At 31.0% G+C, this 19,799-nt stretch overlaps 1 protein-coding gene across 5 annotated transcripts in view; it reads right to left on the bottom strand.

Moving 5' to 3' along the window:
• Positions 1-19,799, bottom strand: part of Shal (potassium voltage-gated channel protein Shal) — a 108,023-nt gene that overhangs the window by 2,544 nt on the left and 85,680 nt on the right. Inside the window, exon 5 of one of the 5 annotated variants that reach the window (XM_018551480.1) lies at positions 11,039-11,122. The exons of 2 other annotated variants lie outside the window; for them this stretch is intronic. In XM_018551480.1, the coding sequence (XP_018406982.1) occupies positions 11,039-11,122 (84 nt within the window). Of the gene's footprint in view, positions 1-11,038; positions 11,123-11,477; positions 12,155-19,799 lie in introns of those variants that run through there. 2 more of the 5 variants (XM_018551478.1, XM_018551479.1) reach the window with 2 other exon arrangements.

The following is a 19,799-nucleotide window of genomic DNA, read 5'->3' as shown; positions in this document are numbered from 1 at the left end:
CCCCCCCCCCTCCCCCTTCTCTATTTTTTCCCTTTCTGTCTTGCTCTCTCTGCCTTTCTTCCTCCCCCCCCTCTCTCTCTCTCTCTCTCTCTCTCTCATTTTTTTGCAATTTTCTCGCATTTTTCACTCACACTTACAGTTTCGCCACTTTCACTCCACTTGTCACTCAATTGGTCTATAGGTTCTAATCTCTAGACCCAGACTATGCAATTACATTGTGTCTACCCTCTCCCTCCCTTCTCTCTTCCTCTTGCTCCTCTCGTTCTCCTCGGGAAAGAAAAATAATCATTAATGTTATATAACCAAATTGAAATATTGATCGTACGAATTTATATTGCGATTTCGAGGTTCTTTGACAATTTACTTCTACTGAAATGAACTGTCGCAAACTGATAATCGACTTCAAATGAGAGCAAGACGCAAGTGAATCTTCCGAGGACGAGGGAAGTGATCGGGAAAAGTTTCAGATAACTTCCATCCCGATAAAAGAGACAGAAGAGCGAAGAGAGATTAAGAGACGAGGGCGAAGGAGACGGGACGAATAAAGAAATTATGCGTGCATAGAGAGAAACATGCGACGATACGATGCGACATGTACGAGCGGAAACAATCGAGAGGAAACCAGGGTACGAAGCAAATTACGACAACACAGTAGGAAGGAGATAATAACAACAATAACAAGATAACAATAACAAGAATAATACATTCCATTAAACGTAGAACATGAAGGTAGAAGGAAGCAAACAGTGCACGGAATCAAACTAAGACACTTCGCTGATACCAAAACGGTCAGTACGTAACAATATATGCACATATATTATTTAAATTAACTCAAACGCGCAATTTAAACTATTGTAAACTAAATTATTCTCTCGAAAATAACAAAGACTTCTTCATTTATAGATTAATAGTATATATTTGTAGATTGATAGACTAATACGATTATGTCGCGAATTTTATAAACTTTTATGTTTTTTAAATCAATATAACATTACAATAATTATTACAGCTGCTAGATACTTCTTTTTTAAAGACTGTACAGCATATCCCATGATCACCGCATGTCGTTTTAAAAGCTGATTCTTTGAATCGTTTTGAGACAAAAATCCTAATACAAAAATGTCGAGGCTGCAATAGTTTTTAAAAATTATTATAACAATTATTTATATATTCAGAGAAAATACTAGTAATTTTAGATTTTATTTTGATTATAAACGCTCTCTACTATACAAATATGCAAAAAAATTATAGATATCCATTTAAAATGTGTTAACCTACGTAAATTGAAAGTCTCGAGTAGAAAAAAATGTTTTACGTGCACTTTGTAGTTGACTCGTAGTACGAATTTCTCTTATTAAACTTTCTTGTAACTTCAGTTGCAAAATATTTGCTCGGACATTTATGGACGGACACCCTGTATATATAAATAAAGTTTACTAACCACGGAGCTGACATTTCGCGCGCTCAAGCATGATAATATGACAAATAGTATGACAAATAGGCTTCCTTAGCAACTCAAAATTATCATACAAATAATACAAGCCTTGCTTTATCAACATATTTAATTCTTTCTACGTCAAAAATAGTTTATCTACTGATATTATTACAAAAATGATTACCATAAAAAGCAGATATGAATATGATTACAAATTTATTTTAACACATGTAACATCTCGATATTAAATTGATATTTTGTGACATGTTCCAATATTAACTGTGCATATACGTAATGTACAAATCAGAAGCAAAAAGAATTTTTTAATAAAAATATCATCATGCCTGAGCGTGCAAAATGTCAGTTCCGTGATTAATAAACTTTAATTATTAATAATTTAGAAACTATAGCCTTGACATTTTCGTAGTAGAATTTTCAGCTTAATGCTAAAATGTTCTGAAAATCTGTTGTTAAAAAGACATAAAATAATTGTGGGACACCCTGTAAATATGTATGTACGTTTTACATTGAAGTCATAATTAAGTTAAACCACAAAGTGTATTAAAAAGCTCTATATAGGAACGAGTTTCCAACATTTCTGTAAACTATCCTATTCTGTAAACTACCCTTAACAATTTCAATATTTTTAATTTGATTTTAAATATGATATGCAAGAAGTACGTGCAAGGTAGAGATTTTTATATCAGTCTCATAAAAATAAAACATGCGATAATTTTCTGAATGCAGTCGTAACTTATGAGTAATGAATAATTATCACACATGCCTGCATATTTTATACAAATATATAATGTATATTAAAATTTTATTAATAAATTGGAGTATAAGACTATTGTGTGTAATTTTTCGTTGAGCTTATCTTACAAGACTATAGTCAGGGCAAAATTGTTATAACTGTCCAAAAATTGAAACGCCTACAAGATTGGCCTTACAAGATATAGAAGAATCGTGAGCGAAGAATCGAAATCGTTTTTATCAGCCGCATGCGAAGTGCGTTATACATCTCACAAGCGCAGATCATAAATGGAACAACTCCTGATAATCGCAGCGTAACAGTTACAAGCAATCATTATACTTTACGTAGTTTCTAAGTCGAGTTTACAACTCGTCCTGGCTGCATGACCCTCTCGAGCATTAATCGTACGCAGAACTTTACCGCAGTAATCACAGTTAATGTGTTGCGCTTAACACTAGCGCTTTCGGTGCTACGTCTTTGATGATTAATAACAGCAGATCGGTCTTATCTCAGACGTTTAATTATACCATTAGTAATAAGGCAGTGTAGTGGTAATTACAAATCGATTTCATAATTGCTAGCATGAATGCACTGGGATAACGATCGACTAGAGGGAGGTTAAGCGGAGCCTAATTAATTATCGCACGAGTCACATTTCTGTCTTATTTTGTCTATTAAATACAGTTTCTAGAAATTCTTATGATGAAATTGAAATATTTTTTTTTAATTTTACGAACATATCGTGTTGCGTGTAATTTTAAATGTATTAAAGAAGTTATGAGATATCTATAAACTTCAATAATGCCTGTAAAATGTTCTAGAAAATATGAGAGCAAGTTTCTGGTAGGGAAATAAGTTTTTGGAAATACGATAAATGTCAAAGCAGTTTTAAAATAGTGATAGAGATGTTTAAACCAGTGGTGATCGTTTGCGATAAATTATTGTAGATAATACATTGTATGTAAGAGAGACATATATATATGAAAGCAGTGTGACGTCGAATTAAGCTATGACGTAGACACGATTGACGCTCTATATTTAATCGTAGATTTTTAATATATTCATACATTACACCGTGTTGTTAATGGTTCCAAAGAATACTCAAATAGAAATTTGAACTGTACAACATATATCTATCGTCATTTCTTATTTAAATTCGTCAGCCAATTTTATACATACTTTCTTAGAAAAGAGAGCTAAAAATGTTTGAGGATACTGTACACGCGCCAACTACCACATGAAGATTTATGCGGCATAGATATGCAAAGGGTATTTTTACATAATCTTTAAATATTAAAGTATCTCTCCCTATCTTCACATCCTGAAGATTTATTAACTGTCATAATGTACTGTCGTACATATGTTTCATGTAAAATATGTTTCATGTGAAAACAAAGTTACACGAAGTTTAATAGCATTATTTAAGAAATAGCTATATGTATTACACATAGATTCATAAATGCATATTAATATTTCAAAGAATAAATCTACATGCTAAAATAAGTATTGTATAATTAAAGCATCATATAATATACACATATGAATATACGTCCTTTATACTATACGTATATTTTAATTTTTGAGTTATGGATGATTAAAGAAAATGTTCGAAGTGTCTGCGCGTCGTGCTTCTACACATATTATTGCACTGTACAATGGATAATATTGTTTGTAAACATTGTGAATAAAATCAAAATATTCTAAGGCGTACAGTGTATTAATCTAACAATAAGTGTTAACGATAGCAACAAAATGAGCATTTTCTTTAATCATTTATAATTCGAAAACTGAGGTGGAACATATATTCATATGACGTTTTATTTTAATGTATAGATTTATCCTTTGAAATATTGACATTTATAAATCACCCTGTATCTACAGATGTTCAGAGTTCACAAAAACACTGTTGGACATTTCATTGTAATTTTGATGTAATTTTTATATCAAACAATTTTTAATATTAATAATAAAATAAATAAGTAAAGCTCTAAAAATAAATCAATAGTAAGAGATTATAAAAAAACGATAAGATCTCACACACACACACACACACACACACACACACACACACACACACACACACACACACACACACATATACACACAAATGTTGGTAAGTTTATTACTTAAAAATTACGTAAACCTAACATTGCAAATGTTTTGATAAATATTTTTTATCCTCCATAATGCAACTACCACAAAATCAGTTATATGTTGTATACAAAATCAATGACATTAAAATCCTCAACAAATATTTTTAATTTATTATTCAAGGTCGTAACTAATACACATTAATACTATTATTTCATTGAAAATCGAATTAAAATATAGAGATGCACGAATGAATCAAGAGAGATCCTGTTACCTCAAAGATATCGCAATGTCTAGTGTAAGGTTAACAAAGTGCTAGATAACAGTGGTCAAATGACAAGTAGACCATTGTAAAAAATTAGCAGTCAATGGAAAAAAGTCAGTGACTCTATTATAGACAAATCGATTATCAACACGATAAAACAATATTTGTAAAACATATTCAAAATATATAGGTAATATAATTAATTGCAAAAACTTATGTAAATACATAACTAATGACATTTGCGATAAGAGATATTATAACAAAACTAATAGAACGCATGTTGCAAAAATTAAACGTGGTTAGAACCAATTAAAAATGATTGTGTATGGTTAAAAACGTTTGATGTAGTAGTAGCAACAAAATTTGTTAGTAGTACTGATAATTATTACAAAGCTTGTTCAAAAAATCTAATATTGTATATACTATGTTATAATATACTGTATAAAATTTCAAAATAATTATTCATCCATTACATTATAAAAATTCGGCACTGCTCTGCTTGTTTATCGACGACTTAGACTTGCGCAAACTGCAATGCAGTAAATTCTATGTTAGTTTAGTTTAAGACGCGTGGGTCGAACTCCGCGATATGTCGCAGCATGTACGACATTAACCCCTCACAATCGTACGACTGAAAAATGTCCACAGTAATGCCTTTACTTTATAAGTTTCGATAATTTCACCATCGCGAGACTACACGTTACGCCGCAGTGCAGTTACATGCACGCAGCGTAAGTGCATTAAATCGTGAAATATCCCGAGATCGTGCGGATGTATCGAGTTGACGCTTGTGCAGTAGCGTGTCCAAGAAATAGGCGAAACGCCCGTCTGAACCTAAAGCAATAATTATAGGGAACCTTGAATTTTTCCAAAGAAATGAGGAATATAACCATAGAAGTAATATTCTCATTGAGTAGAACAACATTAGTTATATTTTCTAATTTTCAAAACCATTTCCTAATTTTTAAAAACTCAATCTTTTAGTCATATTGTAAGATAATGTGCAAAAGAAATAAACAATTTTTTTCCGATGCGAAAAATCTATAGAGAAATAATAAATTACATCAAATTACTTCTTAATTAAATAACTTTGTTTTTTAATTAAATAACTTTATTCTAAATTATTTAAGTTTTCTGTTTTTATGATTGGATGATAAATCACAGCAAAATGTTATGGGACATCAAATTAAACGCAAAATAAATCGTTATTTTTATTTAAAAAGAAAATAAGAGTATAGAGAAATTTAAATACAAAAAATTTATGACAAAACTCTATTTGTATTTCTTATTTCTCTCTCACGGTATATAAACGTTCACAGTTATTCGAGGCACATTCTTCTAATAATACCCGACGAAATTATTAAAGCAACAAAATGCAGAGCAGCTTGCATGGAAGTGCCCTCATTATGTATCTTTGGATACGACGCAATACCGACTGAAATTAGTTCTACTAAACAGTTCTATAAAACGCATTAGATTTTATATGCGAAAAGAGATCAAATAAAAATTACTGCGACGACGCACTCTAATTTTATGTGCGAAAGTGCAGAGAGACGTAAGGAATATAGAGGACCAAAAAGAAGTGATTGTGAATTTTGATGCTCGGAAACGGAACTATAAATATATATGCGACGTACGTTCTACGAAGCTTCACCATATTTAATAATTTAATATTATTATTTAGCGCCATAAGCTTAATTAAAAATTAATCAACTAAAAAGAAGAAGCAATTTTGTAATCAAAATTTAATCTCTGCAAAATTTTAACAATTTTACGCATATGTATACAAAAAAAAAGTATATATTGTGATTTATATTGCAATTTGATATTGTAAATACTTTATATATAGGTATACATTCAAATTAACGATATAAACATAATCTGCGATAATACCAATATAATCCGCTCAAAACAAATTTATTACATGTAAATGTAAATGTAGAAAGCGTACTCGATGAACGTAACGTAAGCGTATTAAATGTAATTCTCGTGTTATTTCTAGGTGTATTGCTTAATAGCGCTAAAGCCTGATCTATAATTGCGTAAACGTAGTTGTAAGTGGTCGTAGTTGTAAGAATTCTTCAATCACAGTTGGATAGTGTAGTTGTAAGAATTGAATTACAGTTGAGTACGAGAAGACTCGTATTCAACTGTAATTCAATCCATACAACTACAACTATATTTGCGCAATTGGAGATCGAGTTTAATGCTATTTCTGCAACGCCAATGCTTTGAAAGTGAGCGTAAAAGTATAATATTTAAATTAAATGTTTGCAAGAAAGAGTATCAAAAGTATTAAAACAGGCATATTATTGCAATAAGCATGTAATATAAAATTATTATTTATAATAAACAATAAAAATGAGATATATATATATATATATTACTTTTATAGTTAAAATAAGAGACAATATTTATAACTTAATAGTTGCCGTTTTGTCTGAAAAAAGATAAAAGACAAATTGATGATTTAATTAAGTTCATACGTACAATAAACTTTGAAAGTTTAAACAAAACTTTTACGTCTTTAAACGTATTCGATTTAGACGATATACTGCTGTAAAGACTGTTTTTACGGTTAAATTTATTCGCTGTATTGACGCGCTGGTGAGTTTACGTGAAATTTAGTAGACATTTACGAGGATTTGGTTAACACGCCACGGCTGTGAGCAAGCGATAATAAATCCGGCTGAAATAAATGTACAGCCTTTGCCTTTGATAGTCATTTTCGTAACATCTAATTACACTTTGCATGAAATCCTAGTCACTGCAAATAAAGGCTAAATGATCTATTTAATTCTTGTTTTATTCACTACGAATTACTTAAGATAATAATTCTCAATTATTTAGCCATCAGTTTATTAATCTACAATTTTTGTATCACACATACGAAGTGTGTCGTAGAAACATAACAAAGATAAAAGCGAGCGTTGAGATAAGTTTCAGACCCTACAATCTTAAAAGAGACACGAGAAACTTCTATTTCAATTGTCGACGTCTTTCAATCGCCTCCAAAGAAAGTCATGAAATTGCAGAGAAGAAAAGAAAGGAGAAACGAAGGAAACTAACAGCCTATCCTACGGCAGTTGTATATGTTTCTCTTTATGGCCCTTTATACTTGAACTTCTGTTGTCTTTGAATCTGCTGCTTGTCACGTTTCTGTTTAGCTAAAAAAATATAAAGAGAGAGCAATAACGTAACCAAGTTTAAATTCACCTATCTAAGAAAATATTGATATCTTGAAACTGTGACTACTAATATTATTTTGCAATTTAAAAACAAATAGGAAACATATAACATTATATAAAAAAATCGTTTCAGGATTTGCGCAACTCTTTTTATTTCATCGATCAATTTAAAGCTAATTTTTTTTTGATAAAAGTGTCAAATATAATTTTTACAATTTAAAGGTAAAAAATAGAAAAAAAATAAAATTTGTTTTTATATCTAATTTTAATAAGATATTATATTATCAATAAAATTTTAATTAAAGTAAAACCGATTTCAATTTATCATACATCAAAGAACTTGTTATAAAAACGTTTATAAACAGTGATAGAATGATTTACAGAAGATGTCTGTCTCGTTGCTTTGAAATTGCGAAATAATTAAGGTTGCCCTAGTTTCAGAAAATTGATGTACACTTACAAGAACAGGAACGTTTTAAAAAATTTAAGGAAATGTTTGAAAAATAGTTTTGAAGAATGTAGCAATATTTTGCGCTGCCAATGTATTTCTTCGTTTTTCGTTGAAAATTGTAAACGGAAAAATATCTAATTTAAACAAACAAATTTCACAAAAAGAATGAGAAAACCGACGAAACGGGTAGCGGAAAATATTCCGGAATATCTCTGAAAGAAAAGCGCAATTTTTCCTTCACGACTCTTCTCGCACGAGCAACTCCAACATGTTCTGTGCTCGAAGTTTAAACAAAAGGAGAAGAGCAACAAGAGTGTTGTAGGTCGCAGGGCGCGAAACCGCAGAGATAACATAGTGATGAGGCGTTATGTTGTAAAGAACAAAAGTGCAAAGTCGACGCATTATAGCGTTAATGCCTGCCGTTAGTTTTCGTACCAAGATCAGATTTAACGAAATTTGACGTGCTTTACAAGGACAGTGAGGCGTCCTAAATACCGATACTGAAATATCCATTCTATCAAAAACGAATAGCTCTCAGATATTCGTTTGAATGAATAACTGCAACGAGTAAAATTTTTTATGTATATGTTGTATATAAAATAAAAATCTCGATTTGTAAGAATATTTTGTGAGAGAAATAAAGCTTTAATATTTAAATTTCGATAGATGTTATATATATATAACATAAATATATTTAATTATATGATCGTAATTCAAATATGAATCAGCTTTTTTGTGTAAATATACAAATAAATGTTAATACACGTGTTTGAACTGAGTAGAGTTTGCTCACGTCCTCATAGTAGAACATGTAGTTGACTTGTAGCCTCGCAATAATTGTTTTCGAAATCGTTGTTGGAATGTTCGAGTAAATCATATCGAGTGGTATTGTATAACGCGTTTATTGTAAGTTTTTTGCAAATAAAAATATTAAAACAATCAAAATGTTGAGTACTGCATGCATAATTTGAAGAGACTTGCATCTATAAAAGGCTCAGACATTGCAATACGACTTAAGCCGTAATCACAATGCGATTGAGTGATTGTGATTGACGATTGAGGATTACTTTTCAACCAATTGGAGTAAAGCAATCGGTGACTGCTTTGCTCTAATTGGTTGAAAAGTAATCCTCAATTGTTAACCACAATCGCGCAATCGCTAGAGTGATTATGGCTTTACCCTAACAACTACCGCGTGACTATGTACGATGTGAGCAGATACTCACTTCTATATAAATATCTATGAACGTTGATTTGTATCAACATAAAAAAAATCTTATATTAATATCTTAATCGCCATTAATTATTTTCAAATACAAATCAGCTTCGTTATTTTAGCACTGTAGGTACATATGTATATTTTGTATACATATATTTACTCGCCAACTTACGTATAGATACATATATGGTGAGGTCTTATCGTCATGTATAACTTGCCGTCGAGATACTATCGCATCTTCTGACAACTCTAACATAATTTACTTTAACAAGTTCTACTTATCTTTAATAATTATAATATAATTACATGATTATAATACTTTTAAATTACTTAAGAAAGTATTCTGAGATTTGGTTTGAGATTTACTAACTTGGTATTGCTATTTAAAGTTTTAATATGTAAGTTGTTTGTTCATAAATCTACTTATCTCATGTTTCTTTCGAGACAGTTAAAAAATATAATCTTTCTTTGTGTGTGTGTGTGTGTTGTTAAATTAAAATATAAAATTAAAATTGTGTTAAATTAAAATATATTATATTTTAATTTAATATTTAATATTTTAGTTAATATTTTTTTATTCACAGAAAACTATAATTATTAAAAAAACATACCAAATTGCACAAATAAGTAAAAAAATTTCTTAAAATGTTTGCTCCTCACTGGCAGGAACACAATGTATAAATTCGTTCCTGATGAAATTTTCTTGAATAAATGCTGTCTCGTAACAAAGCTTTCTAGTTTTGCGAGCAAAACGAAGATTTAATAAAAGGAGAAAAATATTAATCGCCAGTAAATAAAAAATAAAATTAAGCAAGCTATTTCGAAGGCCAATCAAAAGAATTACAATAATTAAACGCATTTCTATCGTATTTTTTACTAAACATATCTGTAAATTAATATTAAAATAGAAAATTAAATTAAATTTATTAAATAAAAATATTTAAATACTAAATCTCATAGAATCGTAAATAAAAATGTATCCAAGTATATAGCATAATAATAAATTAAATATACATAAATATACATATTATTTAAAAGATATAAAAAAGAATAAAAGTTTATGAAGAAAAATTATAAATTTATCCATATTTATATATCTGTAGATAAATATACGGAAATAATAAAAAATCGTTTCAATCAGCACAGGAAAATTATCGGCTCGCAAGCATGTTCCTCAATGCATCCATCTAAAAACCGTCTCCCTAAAAGCAAGACAGCCATACATTCATAACAACAAGAAGCAAATTGCACGTTAACTGTAATATAGTATATGCACAGCTCTATCGACGAATCTCCAAGGGATGCAAGAGCTTCTAATGAGCGTAGCGAATAAAGAGATTTTTTTTTTTTTTTCGAGAATGAAAGCAGACACCGAGGAAGCCAACCAGAGATTGATCGCTCTTAAAAGCATTATTGAGCAAAGGATGGGGGTTTGCTGAGGGAATCCTGATATATTTTTCATGACAGAAAAGCGCGCGATCCAGACACTTGATACATCTCACATAAACTCTACACACACACATATATATATGTACATATATATATGTATATGATATCTTATCATCTTTATCATCATTAACATTATCGTTATTATCATAATCATCAGTTATTTTACTGCCAACATGGTTTCATTACCTTTTTCCGCACCTGTATACGGTCGCCATATATGAGCACCACTCTGTCCTTGCTCTCGTTCGAGGTAAGTTGATAGGACAGACTCTACATGATTTTCAATCGATCGATTAGACATTAACGCCATTATCGATCGGTTATTCATCGCCGCAAATTCGTATGTTTTTTTTTTTTAATCGAAGTTTTCGTCGTCATCGTCGTCGTCGTCGTCATCGATGGCGGTTTCATCCACCATGTTCCAAAGACGTTGATGAAGATGGAAGGATGATGAGGCAGCGCCAAACGTTGTCGATGGATCCAAACGCAGCGTCATGATCGTCGTCGTGTTGTCATCGTCGTCGTCGTCGTCGTAGGGGGTCGATGATGGCACGGAAATGATGAAATAGAAGAATTTGATTGATTGACTTTGAGGATTTCGCGCGACTGTGTGTGTCTTTGCTTGTGTTGTTTGTGGGTTTTTTTTTTTTGGTAATTTTCTTAGGTCGCGCGAACGATTGGCGAGTCTATATAGATATACGTATTATTTTTGCTCTATATATATAATATATATCTCTTTTATACTGTGATTTTCTCTCTCTCTCTCTCTCTCTCTCTCGTTCTCGCTCTCTCTCCCTTTGAATTTGTTGCCCGATTATTTATACGTATGTATCCACCGGTTTCTCTGTTTCTCGTTCTCTCTCCCTTCTCTTTGTTGGAGAGAAAAATGTATTTATATACATAAATCTTTTACCTTCAGTTCGGTTATTCTAAATGCATCTGCTTTACGTCGATAAACGAGCGTGTTTCAGCTCTCGTTCGTAAAGCTCCGGATTTCTAGCGCGTTACACATATTAACTTTGTGTCGATGCCATGCATCCTCTAATGCATTTCTCGACTGTAATCGCTCATGCGTTGTGTGACACGGTAGTGTCGTAATTTTCATTTATTACTTTTTTTTTATTCGCTATTGTTTTTCTCTGTTCGATCTGGTTCGGATTTAATGTCGTTTACAGTGCGCGAGGGGACTTTTCAAAACGAGGCCTCAACGAGGTAAGTGCCATCCATGGCGACCCCCGTCTGCCCGCCCTGGGCCCCGGATACTTGGGCCCTTGTAGCCGGGATGTACTGACTGTACGCCTGCTGAAATCCACAACCACAAGCACACACTACATTGTTGCACCCTAGGTACGCCTACGCTAATGCTTTCTACGGACTTCTCCCCTAAACCTCCAACTACTCTCACGATCGATGTATGTGTGTGTGTGGATGGATGTGGAAATGAAGCTTTAATAATGAAAATTTATCGCGCATATTTTTCCCACGATACAATATACTTCCTAAATATCACTCGCATCCCGTGAATCTTTCGTATAAATAACTTTTATTTAGTTAAAAAAGCAATTAGAGACTCCTTAGTACGTTGAGCTATAAGTTATCAGTATCATAAGTCTCCGAGCTCTGTACATTCTAATTGTTATACTTCCTAGTAAAGTACAGCATATAATTATGCACAAAACAACATAAAAGTTTGTAAAAAATTAATTCAAAAAGTATGACAGTGACACAATTTGAAAACAAATTGTGGAAACATTTTTTTAGTAAAATAAACACTTATAGATATGTTAACTTAGCACGCATATTTTATTCATTTGTCTTAGACAAGAATTTTATACGTTTTAAAATATATTATTTTTATATTATTTGTTTGCTTACTCATAAATTGTGTTATTTTAACAATAAAAAATATTAAATATCAATTTAACACAAAATAATATAATCACATTATGTTAAATGAACACTCGGTTAAAAATTAAATACAAACATTTTAACAAGGCCCGATTTTAACTGAAAAAGTTTTTCGCTATGCAGTAGCAAACAATTGCAAGTCTATGATTAAAAATTTACTCTTACTTGAGAGGGAAAACATTTTTGCCGATAAAGCATCACATTAAATAAGAATACAGAATATTATGAGTATACATAAGATACATTTTCTTCCTATCTATACTATTATTGCAATTTCTGTTTTCTAATTCAGAATTTCCGTACCAATCCCTAAAATATATAAATTTGACTCTATATTCATGTCAATAAATTATAATATATTATAAACTCTATATGTATATATACGCGCGCGCAAGCAGTGATATTTTAATATTTCATAATTCTTTCGTTTTCCTTGCTCAACCTTTCAACGCATGTAATAAAATCTGATTGAAATCATTTTCGAAGGAACATATATACCGTACTACCGACCATAAAAAACCGATGGGCTTCATAGCGTTTCGACAGATCCAATAACCCCGGGAAAGCCTGCAAATTGACGAAGTGACGCGCACACCGCACGCATCACCGACAAAAACGAATTAACTCACAGACGTCGATGCGGCACATCCCCTCAAACGGGTCAAACAATTCGAATTCGAGCCCGAATGTATGCGCGAAAGTGTGCGAGCGACGATTTCATATTCAAGCGAATCGCGCGTTTTCCGTGCGAGATCAGCAAAGCGGAAAACTAATGAGACCCTGCAGGCAATGTGATTTTCGGCGCAATTATTTTCCGTCAAATTGCTATCGCGATAACCGAGTATTCCTGCACGAGAGAATAGAACCACGCACGTTCGCATATTTTCTTGTTATTCGAGCGACTAGGTTTCATTACGAAATTCAAGATTACCTACGAAAAACAGTAAGAGAGATTAATTAATAAATTATGCACACATATAACATTAATACATAGTACATTTATACGAAGTGCTCTGGAAATAAAAAGGTGCACATTTTGAATACACCTTGTACTACCAACGAAACAATCAATGATAGAAAAGACGAAGTTGGGAAGTAAAGAGAAAACGGTCTGTACATTATTAATTCTTACCTTACAAGAAGAAATACTTTCTACAAAAAATATTTCACAAATATATGTTTATGATACAAAATACACAAACAATCATTAGATATGTATATATATGTGAATTACCGTTTGCTACATCCAAACACAGTTTGAGTCAGCTCTAACCAAGTAACCAGTTTGGAAAAAGCAATCACGATGCACGTTGACAATTACTTTCGAAATGCATTACATTTTGGAAATAGTTTTCAATGTTTATGAAGTTATATGCTTCCAATAAAATGTAATAGAGTAATAAACGGAAACGCATGTACGTGTTGCAGATATATACAAAGAAACACTGGAAACCGTCGCGTTTATAAAAGTCAAAGATACAATTTCGTTCGATTATCCAAACGTCATTAATGTCAACCACGGTCAACCATAAGAAAAAGATTTCACATTTTTGAAAATTTTGACACAGCCAGTTTCACGTTGCCATGGACTTGAATCGTGCGAACTTTTCGTAACGATCAATCGAGATTGTAACGCGATGCTGTCATAGTGTTTATAGCCGATCATCGTACCTGTTGGACGCCAATTAATCAATGCGAATTAACGGCAAAATCGTAACTCGGATAGACGCGACGGAGAATCTTTGCAAGTTATTAACGAAGAGGAAGCGCTCGATTTCCACATCGATTAATCATCCAGCCAACTGTAATCGACACGGCTTGACAGGATAACGAATAATACGTAATTAATCTTGCTCACTGTGACGGGATAAGATTTCGAGCCGGAAAGAAGCGGTTGATATAGAGTATATACATATACACAGATATAGTTAAACATATACGTAAGGCGATTATACAGAATGTCGCAAAAATCCGTGTTAACTGAGTGAGAAAGTATTTGTTGCAAAGAAATAATCCGAGACGTTCTGAAGTAATCGTTCAAAATTTAAATAATACAGTGCAGTTTAGTGCGCATCGTGGAAAGCAATCTAAATTTCTGAAGTTAATACGCGATAGCAATTAAATCTAGCCTATAGAAAATAATCGTAAAAGTGCAAAATTAACAAAGTTATAAAAAAAATGTTTCCTAAAAATATTTACAGTTTTGCAATGTTATATGCGACAGTCTATATAACTATATGTTATATATCTGTACGTTTATTATAATTGCAGCAAGAAATAGTTGAGATAGAAATAGAGCGAAACGTAACGCGCGCATAAATACTGTCTTTGACGTTTATGTGAAGTAATAACAATTCTGCGATTGGACATGCAATTACAGGACCAGAGATATTTGGTACGATATATATATATATATATACGTATATATGTACAGGCTGGCGATTGTTCGCACAATAACGTGAGTAAATTCAGGGTCATAATCATACATTACGCGCTTACATGTGTTGCATATAAATTAAGTGATATGTAATTGGTATATTGGGGAAGAAATTCGACACGCTCCAGTGAGTATTTTCAACTCGACAGATTTAACAACGCGCTCGATGATTAATCTCAATGCAACTTCAAATAATAGGACAGCACTTTAAATTAATTAATTAATCTCGTGACAGGTGCCAATCAAGGCAAAATACCCATCAGTTTTAATACATCTCAAACATATTATATTATATTGTATACATTATTAAAAAAAACTTATATATATACATATATATTATTGTTATAATAAAAACTCCACTTTCAGCTTAAAAAGGCCAGCAATTTATTAATTGGTAATTCGCTTAAAGTTTTGAAACAAAGAGTAATATTGAATTAAAAATACTCAATCGAGCGTGCTAGACTCTTTCGTCATACGGTTAACAATTAATAGTAATAGAGTTTGCCAAAGACAAAGATAAAAAAGACGATGCTCGTTATACTGGGTCGACGACGAATAGTGGATCGACGGAGCTTTTTAGAACGTACACTTAAGATTCAATTTTGTCTTGCCTGGCTGATCTGAAGTGGATGCTCCACTACAGGCTCCCGCTGTTCCTTCGGCTATGCATTATTCATAAAAGCAACTCGTGTTACATTATAGCGTGCATAATACGCCGGTTAATCGGACGCGACGTCATCGCCGACGTCCACGCGAGTTCTGATGACTTTTTGAGCGGAACGAAAATAGAAAATTATAAATATTAATACGCGAATCTCGTGATACGATCTATTAACTTCCGAATGTCTTCATAAAAAGTGATAGTCGCCTGTGGTGATCATGATTAATTGCATGGAGAAAAGGACCAAAAATTACGTGATAACGATACCGCGTTACCTATATCACGACATCGCGATAAGACTGATGTTGAAGACAGGCAAATCTGCCGCGTCAAATTTTTTGTCAATTTTTTTTTCAAAGTTCTCCACTTTCCGGTTTGAACAGATGACGATATACTTGTACGCGATGAACACTTTCGCAAGGAAAACTTAATTGAATTCCCATAAACCCGCAAACACAAGAAATGAAGATTCGGATTTACGGTTTACTTCGGATAAAATTTTCCTTTCAAAGTTATATAAAAGTTCTGCATTCAGATCGTGAAAAGTCTTTTCTTATATTATAAGTGACTTTGTTTTTTATAGAAAATTCTTAAATTTTATTAATACATTTTGACTTTATTTCTTTATGCTTTTTATTTTAATGGATTGTACCTAAATATGTAAAATTACATAAACAAGTATGAAATTTATTTCAATTTATTTATGTAATATTACATATTTTTTACAATACAATAAAAGATTAAAAAAATAAATAATGATATGTAATTAATAAATATTCTCAACAGTAATAAGTATTATAATGTCTCTATGATCTCTATTTACGCCTTAGAATACCACTAAATGTCATTGTTTTCATGCAAAAAATCTTAAAATATTTATAAAGCTAACAATATTAAAGTCTTCTTAATATTCCTTAGAAAAAAAATTATAAAAATTTCTAATAAATTCTATTTTGTTTTAACGTAACATCACTATTATCTATAAGATATAAAATAATAATTGAAGAGTCTTCTAAATTTTCAATGTTTTATCTTAAAATTGAATAAAGATAATCCTAATCTTTTCCAAATTTTAATGAATATTGATAACAATTTTTATTGCGACTTTAACAGTAATAATTAACCGAGAAATGTGTATATAACCTATCTATTTCTTTTAACTATTTATTTTCAGTATAACTTTTGCATCTTTAGACATAAAATTATGTCCCTTAAAAAACCGATTTCAATCCTAAATATAACTAATATATTATAGTAATTTATTATGCCTATTTCACTGTACCATTGTGATTTAACTTACTACTGACTGAGTGCAATGATTTCAAAAATCTTATGAAACCGCCGGATGTGATCTGCATACTTTCGTTTAATTAAATAAAATTCTGCAATATGAGTATCCATATGATACTCACTTCAAAAACACAAATTATTTTCTTATATAATTTTTATGTTTTTGAAACAGAGAATTTGTATAATTAAAGCAGAGAATTGTGTGTGTTTAAGCAAAGATATCAATGTATATCAATAAAATCAATAAAATATCAATGAAAGTGGCAATTTCGATAGTGCATTGAATTCGTCTTAAAAATTCCTACAATATTATAGAAAAATATTGTATGATGCTATTTAAAAAATTCAAGATTACTTGACTCTTTTGATAAAAAAATTTTTTTTAAATTTTTTTATCGCATGTTATAGCCCGCATGAAATAAATAGATAATCATATTTCAACCTTTTTTTAATTGTCGGAAGTGTCTAAAAAATCGTGCAGATCATTACGCTGAACACCCTGTATATATATTTGTAATGTCCGAAAAACTATATCAGAAATAAACAGTTAAAAAGGATAGATCACACATTTTTCGATCTCTTCCGGTCAAATTATTTATCACTTAGAATCGCAACATAAATTTTTATTAAAATTGCAAGAAAAAACATTAATATTCGGAAAAGGCTCTATTTTAAATAATTACCAAATTATTAATTGCAATATCTTATATATAAACATCTATTTCAGATAAAGATATAATTATATTATAATAGCAATGTAAATAATTTAGCTCTAAAATTGCAACACAAAATATAATCCGGATTGTAGTCTACAATGAGTATTAAAAATTGATTTTATAGAATACAATTTAATTCATTATCATACCGTGTACAAAGTAAAACATTTCGACTTAATTCTTTTCAGTTCCTCGCATTATATACCAGTATTTCTTATATAATTCCATTACCATACCATACTAACACAAATTCAAACTGGAAACAATAACAATTATATTTTTTACTCTGCGTGTTTTACAAAAGATATACTCATCCAGTCATTTCGTATTTCGATGTTAGTTAAAACATAAAATGCAATAACCAATTCTTCGATCAATGTCAAGATCTTGCAACAGTCCATTTAAAATTTGCTTCACGGTTCTTTTAGTATATTGATTATATAAAACAATTGTTCGAATTTCTCCATGATAACTGTGTTTTCTATATCGAATAATTAATCGTTTTATATAAATATAAGCTTTTGTGAAACGAGCAAAATGCAAATAATGTAATTTATTGTTGAAATATAATTTCTTCTAGTTTGAATTTATAGTAATATGGTATAGTAATGGAATTACAAAGAGAGAGAAAGAGAATACATAACGTGAATAACTGAAGAAGACTAAATTAGTCAAAACATTTTACTTTGTACACGGTATAATAATAAATTAAATTATAAATAAATTTTTAATGTTTGTAGAGCACGATCATGGTTATACTTTATATAATATCATAATAACACCCTATACACACACAGCACACATTCCAGAAATTTTGGGAACGTTCTCAGAATGTCCTTCAGAACGTCCCTTGGAGATCAGTGCTGTAAGGCATATAATATATTAGGATAATGACTCAATAATTTGTAGACTCACACGTAATTTTCTGCTTTATATATTATATGTATATATATATATAGCGCCTTATGTCGCACGTGTAACAGTAATTTACGTTGCAAAATACTCATGTAAAGACACGAGGCCACGTCTTTCAAATCTCACACTCCTTCGTTATGTATACTTTATGTATATGCTGAATGGTACCTACCAAGTTTGAATTCGTCACAGCGCTTCGAGCGTTTTAAGTAGCAACATTTATAAAAAATGTAAGATATAACTAAAAGTTCTTACTTCAAAAGGGAGTGTTGAGATAAAGGAAAGAACTACAACCATATCGGTTTCACCTGTTTAGTTTCACTTCAAGTGCGTGTTGCAAAAAATGTTAAAGGTCATGGAAGTTATCTCTTTTTTATGATTTTCTCCAAAACAAAACCGAGCATATCTCTAAAGGGCTTTCTTAGTTTATTGATTCCAAAAACACTCTCAAAGCTTAGCCATTTAGAATTTAAATTCGGGATACCCTGTACGTACGTACACACACATGTGTGTATATAGTTACATAAGTATGCATGGTGTTCCATTTGAAACGGAACAATGATACTATGTCTTGCAAATAATGTATATTTTTTTAAATCTAGTGTATATACTATACAATTCTTACAGCATCTAATATAACCTTTGCTCGAATAAGCAGTGCTGTTTCTAAAAAAAAAATAATAATTGAGAAAGTTTATGATAATAGGTTGGAATTTCAAAGTTCAATCTAAATTTTAAATAGCTAAACTTCGAGTGTTTTGGGATCGATAAACTAAGAAAAAAAGCACTTTAGAAACATGCTCGTTTTTGTGGTGTGCATGTTTCATTTTGGAAAAAATCGCAAAATAGACAACAAACTTTCATGGCGTTCTTTGACATTTTTTGCAATACAAAAAGCTTCTCTTCTCAAAAGAGAAACAGTAAAAAAATATTCTTTAAAAGATGAAGTTTTATTAATTATTGCAACAAATTTTCAAAAGCTATTAAACAATAGCCTCATACAATAATGTTTCTAATATA

This window comes from Cyphomyrmex costatus, unplaced genomic scaffold, assembly GCF_001594065.2.
Source record: "Cyphomyrmex costatus isolate MS0001 unplaced genomic scaffold, Ccosl1.0 scaffold14, whole genome shotgun sequence".
NCBI lineage: Eukaryota > Metazoa > Arthropoda > Insecta > Hymenoptera > Formicidae > Cyphomyrmex > Cyphomyrmex costatus.
The sequence above is the reverse complement of the archived record's forward strand: the minus strand, read 5'-3'. Positions and strand labels throughout refer to the sequence as shown.